This window comes from Mesoplodon densirostris, chromosome 2, assembly GCF_025265405.1.
Source record: "Mesoplodon densirostris isolate mMesDen1 chromosome 2, mMesDen1 primary haplotype, whole genome shotgun sequence".
In the NCBI taxonomy this organism is placed as follows: domain Eukaryota; kingdom Metazoa; phylum Chordata; class Mammalia; order Artiodactyla; family Ziphiidae; genus Mesoplodon; species Mesoplodon densirostris.
Window position 1 is genome coordinate 136,050,216 of NC_082662.1, and position 21,587 is coordinate 136,071,802.

Genomic DNA, 21,587 nt, shown 5'->3' on the forward strand with positions numbered 1-21,587 from the left:
AGCCAGGAGTCAGTGCTGTGCCTCTGAGGTGGGAGAGCCAACTTCAGGACACTGGTCCACAAGAGACCTCCCAGCTCCACATAATATCAAACGGCGAAAATCTTCCAGAGATCTCCATCTCAACACCAGCACCCAGCTTCACTCAACGACCAGCAAGCTACAGTGCTGGACACCCTATACCAAACAACTAGCAAGACAGGAACACAACGCCACCCATTAGCAGAGAGGCTGCCTCAAATCATAAAAAGTCCGCAAACACCCCAAAACACACCACCAGACGTGGACCTGCCCACCAGAAAGACAAGATCCAGCCTCATCCACCAGAACACAGGCAGTAGTCCCCTCCACCAAGAAGCCTACACAACCCACTAAACCAACCTTAGTCACTGGGGACAGACACCAAAAACAACGGGAACTACGAACCTGCAGCCTGCAAAAAGGAGACCCCAAACACAGTAACATAAGCAAAATGAGAAGACAGAAAAACACACAGCAGGAGAAGGAGCAAGATAAAAACCCACCAGACCTAACAAATGAAGAGGTAATAGGCAGTCTATCTGAAAAAGAATTCAGAATAATGATGGTAAAGATGATCCAAAATCTTGGAAATAGAATAGACAAAATGCAAGAAACAGTTAACAAGGACCTAGAAGAACTAAAGACGAATCAAGCATCGATTAAAAACACAATAAATGAAATAAAAAATACTCTAGATGGGATCAATAGCAGAATAACTGAGGCAGAAGAACGGATAAGTGAGGTGGAAGATAAAATAGTGGAAATAACTGCTGCACAGCAAAATAAAGAAAAAAGAATGAAAAGAACAGAGGACAGTCTCAGAGACCTCTGGGACAACATTAAACGCACCAACATTCGAATTATAGGGGTTCCAGAAGAAGAAGAGAAAAAGAAAGGGACTGAGAAAATATTTGAAGAGATTATAGTTGAAAACTTCCCTAATATGGGAAAGGAAATAGTTAATCAAGTCCAGGAGGCACAGAGAGTCCCATACAGAATAAATCCAAGGAGAAATACACCAAGACACATATTAATCAAACTGTCAAAAATTAAACACAAAGAAATCATATTAAAAGCAGCAAGGCAAAAACAACAAATAACACACAAGGGAATCCCCATCAGGATAACAGCTGATCTCTCAGCAGAAACTCTACAAGCCAGAAGGGAGTGGCAGGACATACTTAAAGTGATGAAGGAGAAAAACCTGCAACCAAGATTACTCTACCCAGCAAGGATCTCATTCAGACTTGATGGAGAAATTAAAACCTTTACAGACAAGCAAAAGCTGAGAGAGTTCAGCACCACCAAACCAGCTTTACAACAAATGCTAAAGGAACTTCTCTAGGCAAGAAACACAACAGAAGGAAAAGAACTACAATAACGAACCCAAAACAATTAAGAAAATGGGAATAGGAACATACATATCAATAATTACCTTAAATGTAAATGGACTAAATGCTCCCACCAAAAGACACAGACTGGCTGAATGGATACAAAAACAAGACCCATATATATGCTGTCTACAAGAGACCCACTTCAGACCTAGAGACACATACAGACTGAAAGTAAGGGGATGGAAAAAGATATTCCATGCAAATGGAAACCAAAAGAAAGCTGGAGTAGCAATTCTCATATCAGACAAAATAGACTTTAAAATAAAGACTACTAGAAGAGACAAAGAAGGACATTACATAATGATCAAGGGATCAATCCAAGAAGAAGATATAACGATTGTAAATATTTATGCACCAAACATAGGAGCACCTCAATACATAAGGGAAATATTAACAGCCATAAAAGGAGAAATCGACAGTAACACAATCATAGTAGGGGACTTTAACACCCCACTTTCACCAATGGACAGGTCATCCAAAATGAAAATAAATAAGGAAACACAAGCTTTAAATGATACATTAAACAAGATGGACTTAATTGATATTTATAGGACATTCCATCCAAAAACAACAGAATACACATTTTTCTCAAGTGCTCATGGAACATTCTCCAGGATAGATCATATCTTGGGTCACAAATCAAGCCTTGGTAAATTTAAGAAAATTGAAATTGTATCAAGTATCTTTTCCGACCACAATGCTATGAGACTAGATATCAATTACAGGAAAAGAGCTGTAAAACATACAAACACATGGAGGCTAAACAATACACTACTTAATAACGAAGTGATCACTGAAGAAATCAAAGAGGAAATTAAAAAATACCTAGAAACAAATGACAATGGAGACACGACGACCCAAAACCTATGGGATGCAGCAAAAGCAGTTCTAAGAGGGAAGTTTATGGCAATACAATCCCACCTTAAGAAACAGGAAATATCTCGAATAAACAACCTAACCTTGCACCTAAAGCAATTAGAGAAAGAAGAACAAAAACATCCCAAAGTTAGCAGAAGGAAAGAAATCATAAAAATCAGATCAGAAATAAATGAAAAAGAAATGAAGGAAACTATAGCAAAGATCAATAAAACTAAAAGCTGGTTCTTTGAGAAGATAAACAAAATTGATAAACCATTAGCCAGACTCATCAAGAAAAAAAGGGAGAAGACTCAAATCAATAGAATTAGAAATGAAAAAGGAGAAGTAACAACTGACACTGCAGAAATACAAAAGATCATGAGAGATTACTATAAGCAACTCTATGCCAATAAAATGGACAACCTGGAAGAAATGGACAAATTCTTAGAAATGCACAACCTGCCAAGACGGACTCAGGAAGAAATAGAAAATATGAACAGACCAATCACAAGCACTGAAATTGAAACTGTGATTAAAAATCTTCCAACAAACAAAAGCCCAGGACCAGATGGCTTCACAGGCGAATTCTATCAAGCATTTAGAGAAGAGCTAACACCTATCCTTCTGAAACTCTTCCAAAATATAGCAGAGGGAGGAACACTCCCAAACTCATTCTACGAGGCCACCATCACCTTGATACCAAAACCAGACAAGGATGTCACAAAGAAAGAAAACTACAGGCCAATATCACTGATGAACATAGATGCAAAAATCCTCAACAAAATACTAGCAAACAGAATCCAACAGCACATTAAAAGGATCATACACCATGATCAAGTGGGGTTTATTCCAGGAATGCAAGGATTCTTCAATATACACAAATCAATCAATGTGATACACCATATTAACAAACTAAAGGAGAAAAACCATATGATCATCTCAATAGATGCAGAGAAAGCTTTTGACAAAATTCAACACCCATTTATGATAAAAACCCTGCAGAAAGTAGGCAAAGAGGGAACTTTCCTCAACATAATAAAGGCCATATATGACAAACCCACAGCCAGCATCGTCCTCAATGGTGAAAAACTGAAACCATTTCCACTAAGATCAGGAACAAGACAAGGTTGCCCACTCTCACCACTCTTATTCAACATAGTTTTGGAAGTTTTAGCCACAGCAATCAGAGAAGAAAAGGAAATAAAAGGAATCCAAATGGGAAAAGAAGAAGTAAAGCTGTCACTGTTTGCAGATGACATGATACTATACATAGAGAATCCTAAAGATGCTACCAGAAAACTACTAGAGCTAATCAATGAATTTCGTAAAGTTGCAGGATACAAAATTAATGCACAGAAATCTCTGGCATTCCTATATACTAATGATGAAAAATCTGAAAGTGAAATCAAGGAAACACTCCCATTTACCATTGCAACAAAAAGAATAAAATATCTAGGAATAAACCTACCTAAGGAGACAAAAGACCTGTATGCAGAAAATTATAAGACACTGATGAAAGAAATTAAAGATGATACAAATAGATGGAGAGATGTACCATGTTCTTGGATTGGAAGAATCAACATTGTGAAAATGACTCTACTACCCAAAGCAATCTACAGATTCAATGCAATACCTATCAAACTACCAATGGCATTTTTCACAGAACTAGAACAAAAAATTTCACAATTTGTATGGAAACACAAAAGACCCCGAATAGCCAAATCAATCTTGAGAACGAAAAACGGAGCTGGAGGAATCAGGCTCCCTGACTTCAGACTATACTACAAAGCTACAGTAATCAAGACAGTATGGTACTGGCACAAAAACAGAAAGATAGATCAATGGAACAGGATAGAAAGCCCAGAGATAAACCCACGGACATATGGTCACCTTATCTTTGATAAAGGAGGCAGGAATGTACAGTGGAGAAAGGACAGTCTCTTCAATAAGTGGTGCTGAGAAAACTGGACAGGGACATGTAAAAGTATGAGATTAGATCACTCCCTAACACCATACACAAAAATTAGCTCAAAATGGATTAAAGACCTAAATGTAAGGCCAGACACTATCAAACTCCTAGAGGAAAACATAGGCAGAACACTCTATGTCATAAATCACAGCAAGATCCTTTTTGACCCACCTCCTAGAGAAATGGAAATAAAGACAAAAATAAACACATGGGACCTAATGAAACTTCAAAGCTTTTGCACAGCAAAGGAAACCATAAACAAGACGAAAAGACAACCCTCAGAATGGGAGAAAATATTTGCAAATGAAGCAACTGACAAAGGATTAATCTCCAAAATTTATAAGCAGCTCATGCAGCTCAATAGCAAAAAAACAAACAACCCAATCCAAAAATGGGCAGAAGACCTAAATAGACATTTCTCCACAGAAGATATACAGACAGCCAACAAACACATGAAAGGATGCTCAACATCTTTACTCATTAGAGAAATGCAAATCAAAACTACAATGAGATATCATCTCACACCAGTCAGAATGGCCATCATCAAAAAATCTAGAAACAATAAATGCTGGAGAGGGTGTGGAAAAAAGGGAACACTCTTGCACTGCTGGTGGGAATGTGAATTGGTACAGCCACTATGGAGAACGGTATGGAGGTTCCTTAAAAAACTACAAATAGAACTACCATATGACCCAGCAATCCCACTACTGGGCATATACCCTGAGAAAACCATATTTCAAAAAGAGACATGTACCAAAATGTTCATAGCAGCCCTATTTACAATAGCCCAGAGATGGAAACAACCTAAGTGTCCATCATCGGATGAATGGATAAAGAAGATGTGGCACATATATACAATGGAATATTACTCAGCCATAAAAAGAAATGAAATTGAGCTATTTGTAATGAGGTGGATGGACCTAGAGTCTGTCATACAGAGTGAAGTAAGTCAGAAAGAGAAAGACAAATACTGTATGCTGACACATATATATGGAATTTAAGAAAAAAATGTCATCAAGAACATAGGGGTAAGACAGGAATAAAGACACAGACCTACTAGAGCATGGACTTGAGGATATGGGGAGGGGGAAGGGTAAGCTGTGACAAAGTGAAAGAGCGGCATGGACATATATACACTACCAAACGTAAGGTAGATAGCTAGTGGGAAGCAGCCGCATAGCACAGGGAGATCAGCTCGGTTCTTTGTGACCGCCTGGAGGGGTGGGATAGGGAGGGTGGGAGGGAGACGCAAAAGGGAGGGGATATGGGAACATATGTATATGTATAACTGATTAAATTTGTAAAATAAAAAATAAAATAAAATAAAATAAAATAAAATAAAATAAAAAAAAACAAGCTCATGTGCAAATTAAGACCACGATGAGCTATCACGACATACTTATTAAAATGGTTAAAATAAAAAAGAGTGGCAATTCCAAATGCTGGCAAGGATATAGATAAACTGGCTGTTTCATACATTACTGGAGGGAATGTAAAATGATACAACCAACTGCAACTGGCAAATAGTTTGGCAGCTTCTTAGGAAACTAAATATACACTTACATGTATATACAAAGGCACACACATGCACAAATGAGTGCATGTAAAGACTGGTGAAATTTGAATATGATCTTTAGTTTAACAGTATTCTACACGTGTTGATTTCCTGTAGTTATATGTTTTACTGTATACTATTATACTGTAGTTATATAAGATGTTACCATTGAGGGAAGCTGAGTGGAGGGTAGAGAACACCCTCAGTACTAGTTTTGCAACTTCCCGTGAGTCTATAATAATTTCAAAATAAAAAGCTTTCAAAAATCAATGTTGAGTGTAAAACACAAGTCATAAAATATCACAATATGATATCATTTGTGCAAATATATTTTTAAAAACCACACAATCATAGTATATGTGTTTTAGGGATAAATATATAAGTAATAAAAACATCAAAACATCAATAGCAAAGAGACACACAACTTCAGGGTAGTGATTACCTCTGGGAATAAATTCTAAGAGGACCTCAACTTTACCTGTAATATTTTATTTTATTTATTTATTTGTTTGGCCACGCTGAGTGGCTTGTGGGATCTTAGTTCTCTGACCAGGTATCGAACCCGGGCCCATGGCAGGGAAATCGCCAAGTCCACTGGACCACCAGGGGATTCCCCTGTAATATTTTAATTTTTAAAAAAGAATTTGAAGTGAGAAATTGTCAGCATGTACTATATAAATAGAATAAGTAAATGAATGCTTGTTAAATTACTCTCTACTACTCTGAATATTTTAAAGGTTTCTAAATTAAAACCAAAAATACACATACAAGGAGGTTTACTGAAGCATTATCTTTAATAACCAAAGACTGGTAACAATCTAATTATGTATCAACAAGGGGACAGCTAAATAGCATCGGATATAGTCATGCAATGAATACATCGCAACCATTAAAAAAAAATGAAGGGGATATATGCTCTTAGGAAAATATTCCAAATATACTAGTAAGTGGGAAAAAAAGCAGATTGGAAAATAATATATATAATAGTATGACAACATTTTTGTTAAAAAAATATCAACATAAATATATATGAACACTTGTTCATATACAGTTTACTAAACACATACACTGTTTAATAATGGTTACTTCCAAGAAACAGTGGATGTTTCACCTTTTATTTTATATACCTCTATGTTTTAAAATCCAATAAAGAACCTGTTTTATTTTTGAAAATTGAGAAATTTTCTTACTGAGATATAATTGACAGGTAACATCCTATTAGTTTCAGGTGTACAACATAATGACTCATTATTTGTATACATTGCAAAATGATCTCCACCATAAGGCTACTTAACATCCATCACCACATGTAGCTACTAATTTTTTTTCTTGTAATGAGAACCTTTAACTACTCTCTTAGCAACTTTTGAATAAACAATACAGTATTACTAACTATAGGCACCATTCTTTACATTACTTCACCAGAACTTACTTACTTTATAACTGGTAGTTTGTACCCTTTGACCCCCTTCACCAATTTCACTTGCCCTCACTCCCTGTCTCTGGCATCCACCAATCTGTTCTCTAATCTATGAGACCAGGAGTTTATTTTGTTTTGCTTTGTTTTATTTCCACATAAAAATAAGATCATACAGTATTTGTCTTTCTCTGTCTGACATATTTCATTTAGCGTAATGCCCTCGAGGTCCATCCATGTCACTGCAAATAGCAAGATTTCCTTCTCTTGAGAAAAATTTTAAAAGCAATATAAAGAACCAAAAATTAAAATTTAATATTAAACTAACATTATTGAGCATTTACTATATGCCAAAGTGTTTGTTCACATTCAGAACCTCCCTTACTCTTCACAAATCTATAAGTACATATTATTCTCAATTGAACTCAATTCCTCCATTTGAAGAAAAGAAAGAGAAAGAAATGGAAGTTCTTAGCAGTGAAATGACTTGCCTGAAATCACACGGTAAGTTGTCAAGTGGACAGTAACATTTGATGCTGTTTCAGCCCACTACGCCTGTCACCTACATGAAAAACAGCAGCATGTACGGCATTTACCCGATCTCCTTACAGTGAGATGCTGAGTGTCATGAGCTGTGAGCTGTGATGTGGCTGAATGGGTGTGCTTGCACTCCAGCCATCACAAACACACAGCTCAGATTTTATCTGGACCTGGGTCCCTTATAGGGAAGAGTGAGAAGATGTGACAGGAAAAGATGGTTTCTCATCCATATCATCCCCCCAGCCTTTCCATGAAGAGAGAAGCTGGCAGCAAAGAGTTGTCCCAGCCAGACCAAAGCCCAGCAGGATCACTCCCACATGAAGACCACAGAGTGAATCCTGCTGAGCAGGAGGGATGCTCTCTCATATACCGACCATGACTTTCCTTCCTATAAAGGCAGAAAGAGAGAAGCAAGCTGGTGGCAGACTTAGATCCTGCTTCAAGAAAGGATTCCCTGCCCCGTTGTGGAGTGTGCAGTTAGGTGACAGCCTCCTGTTGGCTTCCGAAGGGACAGAAACCTGAGCTTCCCAGGGAGGCACCTGCCAATAACTGAGCAAGAAGGTGGTTGAGGTGCCCGGCCCTTCCTGCTCTGTGTGGGGCTGCTCTACTGCCGTCTCTGCTGCAGAGCTCCGTGTCAGGCTGGCAGAGCCTCAATCGGATCTGCGCTGTGTCTGATGCTCTCCCTGCCCAGCTGCTTCCTCCCCCTTTTCTTTCACAGATGTTACACAGTATCTGCATCCCAGAGAACTCAACCTGTGAAAAGGGTCCTCTAGCCTGATCTATGCAGTGATATAAGATTTTTTTTTCATTAAAGTATAGTTACTTTACAATGTTGTGTTAGTTTCTGGTGCATAGCAAAGTGATTCATTTCATGTATGTATATATATATATATATATATATATATATATATATATATATATATATATATATATGTTTTCATGATCTTTTCCATTATGGTTTATTATAGGATATTGAATATAGTTCCATGTGCGATACAGCAGGACCTTGTTGTTTATCTATTTTATATATAGTGGTTTGTATCTGCTAATCCCAACCTCCTAATTTATCCCTCCCTCTCCTTCTCCTTTGGTAACCCTGTTTGTTTTCTATGTCTGTGAGTCTATTTCTGTTTGTAAATAAGTTCATTTGTATATTTGAGATTCCACATATAAGTGATATCATGTGATATTTGTCTTCCTCTGTCTGACTTACTTCACTGCGTATGATAATCTCTAGGTCCATCCATGTTGCTGCAAATGGCGTTATTTCATTCTTTTTATGGCTGAATAGTATTCCATTATAAATATGTATACAACATCTTCTTTATCCATTCATCTGTTGATGGACATTTAGGTTGCTTCCATGTCTTGGCTATCACAAATGGTGCTGCCATGAACATTAGGGTGCATGCATGACATAAGATATATTTAAGATCTGAAAATAAACTGGCCCTCTGAAAGAACAAGTGCTCACACTAGCCTGAGGGAAGAGGATGGAGTGCTGAAGAATAGCCAGATGAAGTGGACTTGGGGTCCCATCCTGAGATGAGGGAGACCAGGGTCCCCTATCATGTCTAAAGCTGGAAGGTATGGTAACCCTAGTATAAGCAGAAGCAGAGGGCTGGGAAGAAGAGACAGTGCTCAGAAGGAAGTGCCCCAGATGGGAAACAGGTTGGGTTTGGAGTCACATAAACCTGGTTCTCAATCCAGAGTCCACCACTTACTGCCAGGTGAACCACAAACAAGTTAAGGAGCTTCCCTGTGCCCCAGTTTCCCCCTCTATAATATTGCTCCAAGATGTCTAGGGGATTGAAGGAGAAGATGAGCAGCACAGATCCTGGCACACAGTACGTGCTTCCTTCTTTTCTAGAATCAGTCCAGGAGGGAGACAAGAGGACTAATGTGAGGACAAAAGCCAGATTGCCTGAGTTCAAACAGGGATATAAGTTGGCCTTGAAAATCACACGTGCAACCCATTGAAAGGCAAAACTGCTATTCCCAGCCACTTGTGCATTGTGTCAATTTTTTTCCTGGAGGTGGGAGAGGTTTCAATGAGGTGTCCATACTCTTACTCAATCTCCATTTGATCAACAGCATTTACCAGTGAGAAAACTCAGCAGGACACTGGCTGTCAGCTTTAGACAGGGAAAAGATTTTTCTCTGTTGAAAACTTACTAGCCAACTTCCAATTTCTGGTGCAGGTTTTAAGAAGCTTGAAAATTGTCATTCCATCCTAACAAGTAAAAAGCTGTACAAACTGAAAAATCAACAACTCTTCTTAGTTCCACACAAGAGGTGAGGTCAGAGGACAAACTATTGCACCAAAAATTGGAGAGACAGACAGGTGAATACAGAGAATCACAACTTGCCAGAAAAACCCAGAAGCAGAAACCTCCACAAGAACTAGTACCAGACAGGAAAGCCTAAACTGTAACTAGCAAATTGCTGCAGGCTCAGCATGAACAAATCTGAGAGTTAAAAATTCTAGGGTGACCCAGTCATGGGCAGGGGCCTCGCACATTTGTGAGTTTCACTTCCAGGAGCTCCACCAGATTCTCACAGTAAAAATCAGAGAAAAGTATCCCCATGCTCCTGGAAAGAGGAATAGAAATGTAACCATTTTTAAAAACACCACAGCACTCTGTTCCTCTTAAAAAGGCCTGCCCTCCAGAGAAACCAGTTAACCAGAGCCTAATTTGGGGGGTTTTATCAGAGCCTAACTCACCTGAGTATAGAGAAATACCCAATTGCTCTAGCTTCTGGCATGTGGAAAGAGAAATACACCACTGCAGGCCATGCTGCCTCATCTTGTTTGGTCTAAATGGGGAAAGAACTGAGAAGCACTTGTGAAGTCCATAGCCCAGGGGCACAGGCTCACTAAAATAGTGTGACCTAATCATGGGACTATAGAATGATTCCTCTCCCTCGACATCTTATACCACACTAACGGCCTATTTACCCTAGCTCCTTTTACCCAGTACATCATGTCCATATTTCAACAAAAAGTTGCAAGGCATAGTAAAAGGCAAAAAACACAGTTTGGGGCTTCCCTCGTGGCACAGTGGTTGAGAGTCCACCTGCTGATGTAGGGGACACGGGTTCATGCCCCAGTCCGGGAAGATCCCACATGCCATGGAGCGGCTGGGCCCGTGAGCCATGGCCGCTGAGCCTGCGCGTCCGGAGCCTGTGCTCCGCAACAGGAGAGGCCACAACAGTGAGAGGCCCGCGTACCACAAAAAAAAAAAAAAAAAAAAAAAAAAACAGTTTGAAGAGACAGAGCCAGACCTAGATATGGCAGAGATGCTGGAATTATCAGACCAGAACTTTTAAAAACTATGATTCATATACTAAGAGCTCTAACGGGTAAAATAGAGAGCATGCAAGAACAGACAGACGATGTAAGCAGAGATGGAAATTCTAAGAAAGAAACAAAAAGAAATGCCAGAGATCAAAAATACTATAACAGAAACAAAGAATGCCTTTGATGGGTTCCTTAGTGGACAGAACATGGTAGAGGAATGAATTTCTGAGCTTGAGGACATGTCAATAGAGACCTCCAAAACTGAAAAGCAAAGAGAAAAGGACCAAAAAGTAAAATAAAACAGAATGTCCAAGGGCTGTGGGACAACTATAAAAGGTATAACACACATGGAACAGGAATACCAGAAGGAGAGGAAAGAAAGAAATGGAAGAAATAGTTTAAGCAATAATGACAGATAACTTCCCCAAGTTCATGTCAGACACCAAACCACAGATACAGGAAGCTCAGAAAACACCAAGTAGTATAAGTGAAAAGAAAAGAAAAAACACTTAGGCACAGCATATTCAAACTGCAGAAAATCAAACAAAAATTCCTGAAAGAATCTGGAGGGGGAAAACCCCCCAAAAAACCTAACCTATTAGGAATGAAGATAAGAATTACATCCTAAATCTCCTCAGAAACCACACAAACAAGAAGAGAGTAGAGTGAAATATTTAAAGTGTTGAGAAAACAAACACCAACCTAGAATTCTGTACCCTGCAAAATTATCTTTCAAAAGAGAAGGATAAATAAAGATGTCTCAGATAAAAATTGAGAGAACTTGTTGCCAGCAGAAATGCCTTGAAGAAATTTATAAAGAAGTTCTTCAGAGAGAAAGAAAATGATATAGGTCAGAAACTTGGATCTACTTAATGAAAAAGAGGAACACTGGAGAAGGAATAAGGGAAGGTAAACGAAAAACTTTTGTTTTTCTTATTCTTAAAATATTAAAAAAAAAATTTTTAAATTTTTGGCTGCATTGGGTCTTCATTGTTTCGCGCGGGCTTTCTCTAGCTGCGGTGAGCAGGGGCTACTCTTTGTTGTGGTGCATAGGCTTCTCACTGAGGTGGCTTCTCTTGTTGCGGAGCACAGGCTCTAGGTACACAGGCTTCAGTAGTTGTGGCACACGGGCTCAGTAGTTGTGGCTCGTGGGCTCTAGAGCTCAGGCTCAGTAGTTGTGGTGCACAGGCTTAGTTGCTCAGTGGCATGTGGGATCTTCCTGGACCAGGGCTTGAACCCGTGTCCCCTGCATTGGCAGGCGGATTCTTAACCACTGCACCACGAGGGAAGTCTTAATGTTTCTTATTCTTAGTTGATCTAACAGATAATCAGTTTGTTCAAAATAACAGCAACAATGTATTTGATACTGTATACATATATATGCTTATGTATGCTTATGAATAAGTGAAATGAAACACAGCAATGGCACAATGGACAGGACAGAGGGATTAGGAGTATTTTATTAGAAGGTACTTGCAAGGTGGGTACGTACAAGGTACCCATGAAGCACTACGTACAGTATTACAGTCAGCCCTCTAAATTCATGGGTTCTGCATCTGTGGATTCAACCAAGTGCAAATCAAAATATTCAAAAAGAAATTCCAGAAAGTGCCAAAAAGCAAAACTTGAATTTGTTGCACACCAGCAACTACTTACATAACACTTACATTATATTTACGACTATTTACATAGTGTTTACATTGTATTAGGTATTATAAGCAATCTAGAGATAATTTAAAGTATACGAGAGGATGTGAATAATTTATATGCAAACACCATGCCATTTTATATAAAAGAGTTGGGCATCCATGGATTTTGGTACCTGTGGGGGGTCCTGGAACATATCCCCCTGTGGATACCTAGGGACCACTGTATTTGAAAGTGGACTTGGATTACTTGTAAATGTATACTGCAAACTCTAGGGAAACCACTAAAAAAATGTAAAAAAAAAGTATAGGGCCTCCCTGGTGGCGCAGTGGTTAAGAGTCCGCCTGCCGATGCAGGGGATACGGGTTCGTGCCCCGGTCTGGGAGGATCCCATATGCCACGGAGCGGCTGGGCCCGTGAGCCATGGCCGCTGGGCCTGCGCATCCGGAGCCTGTGCTCCGCAACGGGAGAGGCCACAACAGTGAGAGGCCCACATACCGCAAAAAGAAAAAAAAAAAAAAAAGAAAGAAAAAAAAAGTATAATATGCTAAGGAAGGAGAAAATATAGAATCATATAAAATGCTCAGTTAAAACCACAAAAGGCAGAAAAAGAGTGGAAGACAAAATAGGAACACAGAACAAGGGCAACAAATGAAAACCAGCAACAAATATGGTAAATATTAATCCAACTATATCAATAATCACTTTAAATGTCAGTGGTCTAAATAGGCCAATTAAGACACAGATTGTCAATGTGGATCAAGAAGCAAGATCCAATTATACATTGTCGACAAGAAACCCATTTTAAATATAAACACACATGTAGATTAAAATAAAAGGATGAAGAAAGATTTAACATACTCATGCTAAGCAAAAGAAAGTGGGAGTTGCAATAATCATTCCTGACAGACCAGACTTCACAGCAAGAAAAGTTATCGGGGATAAAGAATGGCATTATGTAATGATAAAGGAGTCAATTTTTCAAGAAGACATAACAGTCCTTAATGAGTATGCAGCAAACAACAGAGCATTAAAATACATGAGGCAAAAATTGATAGAACTACAAGGAGAATAGATGAATCCACTATTATAGCTGGAGACATTAACACCCCCTAATGGAAATGTGCAGATCCAGCAGGCAAAAAGTCAGTAAGGATGTTGTAGAGCTCAACAACACCATCAAGCAACTGGATATAATGGACATCTATGAACTACTTCATCCAACGGTAGCAGAATATACGTTCTTCTCAAGCTCACATGGAACATTCACCAAGATAGACCACATACTGGGCCATAAAACACACCTTAACAAATTTAAAAGTATAGAAATCATACAATGTCTGCTCTCAGATCACAATGGAATTAAACCAGAAATCAATAACAGAAAGACAGTTGTAAAATCCCTAAATACTTGGAGATAAAACAACATACTTCTATATAACACCTGGGACCAAAGAACAAATCTCAAGAGAAATTTTTATATATTTTGAACAAAATGAAAATGAAAACACAACCTATCAAAATTTGTGGGATGCAGTGAAAGCAGTGCTTAAAGGAAATTTATAGGATTGAACGCATACATTAGTAAAGGAGAATGATAAAAAATCAATAAACTAAGCTTCCACCTTACGAAGCCAGAAAAAGAAGAGCAAATTCATTCCAAACTAAACAGAAGAAAAAATTAAAAATTAGAGCAGAAATCAGTGAAATTGGAAACAGAAAACCATTAGAGAAAATCCACAAACCAAAAGTTGGTTCTTTGAAAAGATCAATAAAATCCATAAGCCTCTAGCCAGGTTAATTAAAATGTAGCAGCCCCTGGGATGGGACCCAGATGTTTGCCTCATACTGCCAATCAATGAGCAACTACTCATGCCAGACAGACAAAAACACTAACATCATTTCCTTTCTTTCATCCATTCAATCAATTAAGGAAAAAAAACCACACTTACTACTGATGAGCATCTACTATGTGCTGGACACTGTTTTAAATGCTTGGGATATACCAGTGAACAATAAACACAATAAATAAGTAAACTGTATAGTATATTGGAAGCCGTTAAGTGGAGCATAACATAGAGCAGGTTAAGGAGAGGATTAAGAGTTAATGAGTATTTCTTATTTTGTTATTAATGTTTGTATATATATATATATATATTATATAGTGTGTGTGTGTGTGTGTGTATATATATATATATATATAGTATATAGTGTATATACAAGGCAAATACTTTTATTTTCTTCCCTCTCTTATCCCCTTATTATCTAACATAAGATGTTAAGAGTTAAGTTTACATCACACTGTTTAAGTTACAGGATATCAAGGAGTGGAGATCTCACCCGAGGACTTTGCATCCTCTTCTGGGGAAAGGGCTGGTATGTTTTGGTAATATGCAACATAACTGGATCATGTTAGGTGGAAGTATGACTTTGTTATTATCTTTATTTGGAGATTAAGTATGGTTTAAGGAAATGTATACGGGTGCCGAACTGACAAGGATTAAACTGTAATGGTTAGTTTCATGTGTCAACTTGGCTAGGCCATGGTACCTAGTTGTTCAATCAAACACTAAGTGCTTCTGTGAAGGTATTCTGTAGATGTGATTCACATCTACAATCAGCTGACTTGCAGGAAGTGAGATTATACTCCATAATCTGGGTGGTCCTCATCTAATCAGTTGAAAGGCTCTAAGAGCAAAACTGAGGTTTCCCTGAGAAGAAATTCCATCTGGGACTTCAGCACTAACCAGCTCTTCCCAAGAGTTTCCAGTTGGCCAAGCTGCCCCACGAATTCTGGACTTCTCCAGTCCCCACAAGCGCCTCCTTACAATCAATCTCTTAACATACAAATATCCTACCGGTTCTTGTACCTCTGACAGAGGTAGCCACATAGAGAAAATGCCATCTGAGCAAAGACTTGCAGCTGGTGAAGGAGTAGAACACAGAAGTCTGGGGGAAGAGCAAGCCTGGTGCATAAGAGGAACAGCAAGGAATGTGGCTGGATAAGAGTGAGCAAGGTGGAGACAGTAGGAGAGGAGGGAACATCATTAACCAAAAGAAGCAGCAGGGACAGAGGAAGTGCAGGCTGTGAGCTGAAGGGTCTCTTTTATTATTCTTTCTATCACAAGGTGAGCCCACATCATGACAAAAACGATGCTGCCATCATCCAAGTATCTCACCTTCTCTAACACGACACAAATGAATGCCCCCATTCCCACTGCTGGCAGAAGCTTTTGGCTGCTATAAGGACATCTTCTGTAGTCAACCCACTCAATGTTCGGTGCACATATGCAGAGCATCCACTGTCAGCTGCACCGTGCTGGGAGTTTCTCTCTCAGGGATACGTAAGCCAAGAGGCAGGTCAGAAAGTGCCCTGTCATCTCAGCACAGATCAGGAACTGACTGGCCACCACCAGGCAGAGAGACAGCTAACGCTGTCATCTTTGGGTAAGATGGAAATTTGCTACATGGAAAGTATAATGCTCTTAATTGGTCCTACCCTGGTCTCATTGGAAAAAAAAAAAAAAAGACCAGGCACCACCAAAGGGAGATAACAGTGATGTGGATGCAGGACCACCAAAGACAGATAATAATAATTTGGGTGCAGTAAGCCTGATCAAACAACAGATAATAATAATTTGGGTGCATTAAGCCTGATCAAACATCTTGTCCAGGCTTCCCAGCCTCTCACTTGTGCCAGCAAAAGGGAGAATACCACCACCATGAGTTTTCCTTACTACAAAGGTTATGGAAACAGCAATAATTTTAAGTATATTTATTAACCTGGAAAGATGTTCATAACTTTATAAAATGAAGAAAAGGCAATACAACCCACCTTAAATATACACATTGATTCTTAGATATATCTCAACTTCATTAATGTGAAAAAATGTATTTCTTAGGCTTTAGGAATAGAATATTTCTTAAATGCAAAAGAGAGTTAAGGCATGTCCACAAAAATTATAACAATGTTATCTGGTGAGTGGGATTCTAGGTGATATTTATTTTCTTCCTCTTTGTTCCTGTATCTTCTTTTCCTGTAATAGTATGTATTGCTTCTTTTCCTGTAATAGTATGTATTGCTCAAATAACAAAATTGTTTATGGTTTATAAGTAAAACCCCCTTCATGTATACAGCACTTCTAGCTCCTTCCCTACTCCTTCAGAAGAGTCAGCTGACAACTGTAATCTCAACCAGTTTTGAATGGAGTACTTTGTAGTTCCTTTTACACATGTGAGAGTACACAACTAACAGGAGTTCGATCACTTACCCAAGGTCACACATGGTGGTGTATAGCCCAGCCAAGACAAGAGTCTGGGGTCCTGAAGGTCCCTTCCAAGCCATCACACTCACTGTGGACCATTTTCTCAGCCCAGGGACGCCATGGAAGTGAGTGAGGGTTAAGCTGAGCTAAACCCTTGCCCTTACCTCGGCCAGGCGGGAGTGTTTGTGGACGTTCTCGCCTTTTTGCACACTGGGAGCCAGCTGCTGCAGGACACCCCTGCTGCTTGTCAGTGCTCTGGTCAGCCGAGCAAACTTCCCCCAGCCTGGAGCATGTGGAAGACAGGAGAGACAGGTTCAACCAGGTCCTAAAGGTGCTCGGACATTCATACCACGAGTTACCCTGTCAGAAGCAGACGCCCACCCTCCATGTCCTCCTGCATATCCACAAGTCACTCGGCCATCCTCGCAATCAAGATTCGCTGATCAAAAAAGCACCTAGGGCTTCCCTGGTGGCGCAGTGGCTGAGAGTCCGCCTGCCGATGCAGGGGACGCAGGTTCGTGTCCCGGTCCAGGAAGATCCCACATGCCACGGAGCGGCTGGGCCCGTGAGCCATGGCCGCTGAGCCTGCGCGTCTGGAGTCTGTGCTCCGCAACGGGAGAGGCCACAACAGTGAGAGGCCCGCGTACCACACACACAAAAAAAAGCATCTAGACTTGCTCAAATCTGTGCAATAATGCACTTTTCCCTTGTAGTTTCACGTGACCCTAATCATAGCTTGGTGAAGCAGGTACGGCAGGTCTTAGCACTGTTTTACAACTAGGGAAATCGAGGCACAGAGTGCCTAGGCAGCTAAGAGTCTAGAACCCAGATCTCCCCACTCTGGCCCAAGGCTTTTCTGCCAGGCAACACCAGGCAATCAAGATGTTTCTCTGACTTTATGGCTCAGGCTGTTCCCAAGCCCCCTGTCATCTGATCCTAGCAGAGACTAAGCTGATTCTGGGTTTTAAATGACTAGACAAGCTAGTCAAATGGCTGTTCCATGTACTACCTTCTCCAAAGCCAGAGGAATAAGAAATGAATTTAATCCATGGGTAGGTGGGGGAACAATACTAGTTGATTTTAGTCTGCTCTAGGATGGGGGAAGGATAGCTGATGGCAGGTAGGTCCCCTTAAAACTAGAAATGCAAAGAGCCGAGTACTGAACTTAGAGTAAAGAAATCTGGATACAAATCCCATCTCTGCCTCCGGCCTGCTTGAGGTCACCAACAAACTGTTTAAATTATCCGGGCCTCAATGATCTCATCTGTAAAGTGGAAATTAAGATACTCTATCTACATGCCATAAATGCAGGATGCATTTTCCTGGTAAAACAAAGTGGCTAAGTTTAGTGGGCTAAAACAAAGACTGTCTTGAGGCCTCCTTGGCCCTCCTTGGTTCCTCCAAGGAAAGTAAAACACTGGTCTTTTTCTAATCCAGACCACTCTATACTCCAAAATCTAAGATGTACCAGTGATCATTACTAAGATTTTAATATGTATGAGGAATCGTTTAAAGGTCCCCAAAGACAACCGTCCATTCCAATATCCAACAAGCCATCTGCATCAAGGTTATGACCATGCCAATTGCCTCATGAGACCCCTGAAAGTCTGTAGGGGTTCTCAAAACCAAGCTTGGGGCGAGGGAGCTCCAAAGACCTGGATGTGGGGTACAGCAAATAAAGAGCGTGCAACTATTTTTGCATGACAGCTAACAGCAAGACTAGGCAATTTGATTTTTTGTCCTTTAGAGTTTAGAAGTAGCCAGTGCCTTGCAGCAGAAATCTCATTTACCAAATTTTACCCTGGAGCACCTTTATAAGACGGACTCAGAATCCAGAGGACAATGAGGTCAAGCAGAATGATGGCCCTTTTTTTGCACAACCTTTAAGAATCAAGATCTGTATAAATTTTGTCAACATAACAAGAATAGCAAATCAAGTTCCTTTTTATCTCATTCCAGAAGTTCTGGGCTTTAATAAAAGATAGTGGCATTTTCATCCATCCTGATGCCATTAAGCAGAGATATGGGTCACCTTGAAAAGAGGCTCACGGTGGTCGGGCTGCGGGGACTCCCACTGATGTTGACAGGAGGGGACAGCCCAGACTCTCCAGAGGTATATGACATCTTCCCCAAATGGGCCATTAATGAAAATGTTCACTGGAATTTGCTTGTGTGAACCGTGGACTAGAATTTTTTAAAGTCTCTTTCAGAGTCAGGCTCTCCTACAGCTGAAAACAAAGCTGGAATTGAATTATGCAAAGTTTTTCAAGAGGAGCAGAAAGTATATTTTTCAACTGGCGAGAAAACAGTTGTGCACTCAAACATCATCAAAGGCTCTGAAACACGCCCCCATTCAATCCTACCCACCCACCACCACCACAACCTACACTCTGGTACCAATGATAAGAGGGAGCGAGCAGGGCAGATATCCCAGACCCTGCTTGGCAGGGCTCAGGGCCCTGGTCCATCAGATGACGTGGCACAAAAAATTAAAAGAAAGATCCCTGGACTTCAGGGCATTTCCCCAGGCCCAGGTAGCCCTTCACTCTAGCCCTGATTCTCTTTTCAAGAATGTGCCTCTTAAAAGAGTTGGCTCTCAGGTGGCTGAGTGAAGGGCACAGGAAGGTGAGTGGGTGTTGGATTGGGAAATGGACAGGCAGTGTGAAATCTTCCATCACACCTCTACCAGGGTAGGCAGACTCTGCCTATTCTGAAGGAAGGAAATAAGTTCTTTCCCAAGCTCCACCTTCAGGTTGTCCTTTCTGGACTCTAGACACTTTATAACAGGACTCATGCTGAGCCAGATGAAAGAACATCATTCATTCACATATTAATTCTAAACATAACTACTATGTAAATACCATCACAGTGCTAAATCCTGGGGATACTAAAATGAAAAAAGGCACAGACTCTGGCCTCAAAGAGCTTGTACTCTAGTAGGGAAGACTGATAAGAAAATAAAAAAGTATGATATAGTAAGCTAAATTCTATAACAGGTGAGTAGAGGACGCTATGGCCAAGACTGTCCAGAGAAGGCATATCTGATCCAGGCTGGGCAGTCAGGGAGGGCTTCCCACAGGAGGTGACACTAGAGCAAACTTTTAAAAGATGAGTAGGAGCTACTTGAAGTCAGGAAGGAAAAGATAGACATTCCACACAGAAGAAACAGCACCTATGAAGGCAGAAAAATCATAAAACAGGGTAATATGTCAGGGAAGAGTAAGACCTTCTTAATAGCTAGATGAATGAGGCGTGGCCCATAGAGGGGAGGAGGATGCAGGCAGTGACCTGAAGTAATGCTAAAGAGGTTGTCAAGGGCCAGGCCGAGAAGAACTTAGGTGGTAACAACCTAGATGGCAAGTTAAGAAATTTGAACTTCAAACTGAAACCTGAAGGGAATCAATCTGAAACCTGAAGGGAATCCAATGAAGGAGTTTAAATATAGTAGGGGAATTTTAGGACAAAATGGCAGTGTGGATAGTGGACTATAAAGAGGGCGGAGGGGGGTTAACAGATAGAAGACCAGTCAGAATCCCAGGCAAGACACCATGAGGGCCTGGACCAGTGCTATGGCCTGAGCCAGGTAACAAGTGGAGACTTGAGAACAGCTGCAGAGGTAGAATCAATGGCTGTAGAGGGAGAGAAGAAGCAAGCCAGGTGGCCTCTGGGTCCCTGGTTTGGGTGACTGGAGTGACAGCCAATGAGATTAAAAACACAGAAGAAAGTCAGTCAAACTAAAAAAGACAAGTATATGATATCACTTATATGTGGAATCTAAAAAAATAATACAAATGAACTTATTTACAAAACAGAAACAGACTCACAGACATGGAAAACAAACTTATGGTTACCAAAGGGGAAAGGAGGAGAGGAATAAATTAGGAGTATGGGATTAACAGATACAAACTACTATATATAAAATAGATAAACAACAAGGACCTACTGCATAGCACAGTAAACTATATTCAATATCTTATAATAACCTATAATGGAAAAGAATATATATATATTGATATATGTATCTGAATCACTATGCTGTATACCTGAAACTAACACAATATTATAAATCAACTATACTTTAATAAAAATTTTAAGAAAACACAGAAGAGAAGCAAATGGGTTTGGTGGAATACATGTACAATTTGGACCACAAATGTCCCTCATAGCAGAGCCATCAGGAAAAACATTCCTGGAAAAATCAATTTCCTATTGTCCAAAGGGTCAACTGGGTGAGAATAAGCCGATGAGAATCCAGCTCAAGATGATCTTGCTTAAGAGAAGCCACATGGTCATTTTCCACAAGGAAAATAAGGCAGCTGCCTTCAAGGAAGCCTTTCCCTGGTATCACCCTACCCTAGCAGAATTGCCTGCTCCAACCTGTGTACCCCCATTTGCCTTAGGCAGACTTCTATTAGATCACTGATTAGGCTTTATTGTTCTATTTGCTCACCTGTCTGCCTATCTTCCGAACAGACTGTAACGAGCAGGGGCTCTTAGACATTTCCTTAAGGTCAGCATCTAGCATAAGGTTAAACACCCCAAATACACCCAGTAAGTGCGTATGCTGAATAAATGTGCATGAAGCACAAATTGTGTTCTCTCATTTTCCTACTTCTACCTGGG

At 40.0% G+C, this 21,587-nt stretch overlaps 1 protein-coding gene across 2 annotated transcripts in view; it reads right to left on the reverse strand.

Annotated features, from left to right (window-relative positions):
- The window catches only part of KCNH1 (potassium voltage-gated channel subfamily H member 1), a 420,384-nt gene that overhangs the window by 348,310 nt on the left and 50,487 nt on the right, over nucleotides 1-21,587 (reverse strand). For both annotated transcript variants that reach the window (XM_060088399.1, XM_060088398.1), the window contains exon 5: nucleotides 17,129-17,247. In XM_060088399.1, coding sequence (XP_059944382.1) covers nucleotides 17,129-17,247 — 119 coding nt within the window. The remainder of the gene's footprint in view (nucleotides 1-17,128; nucleotides 17,248-21,587) is intronic.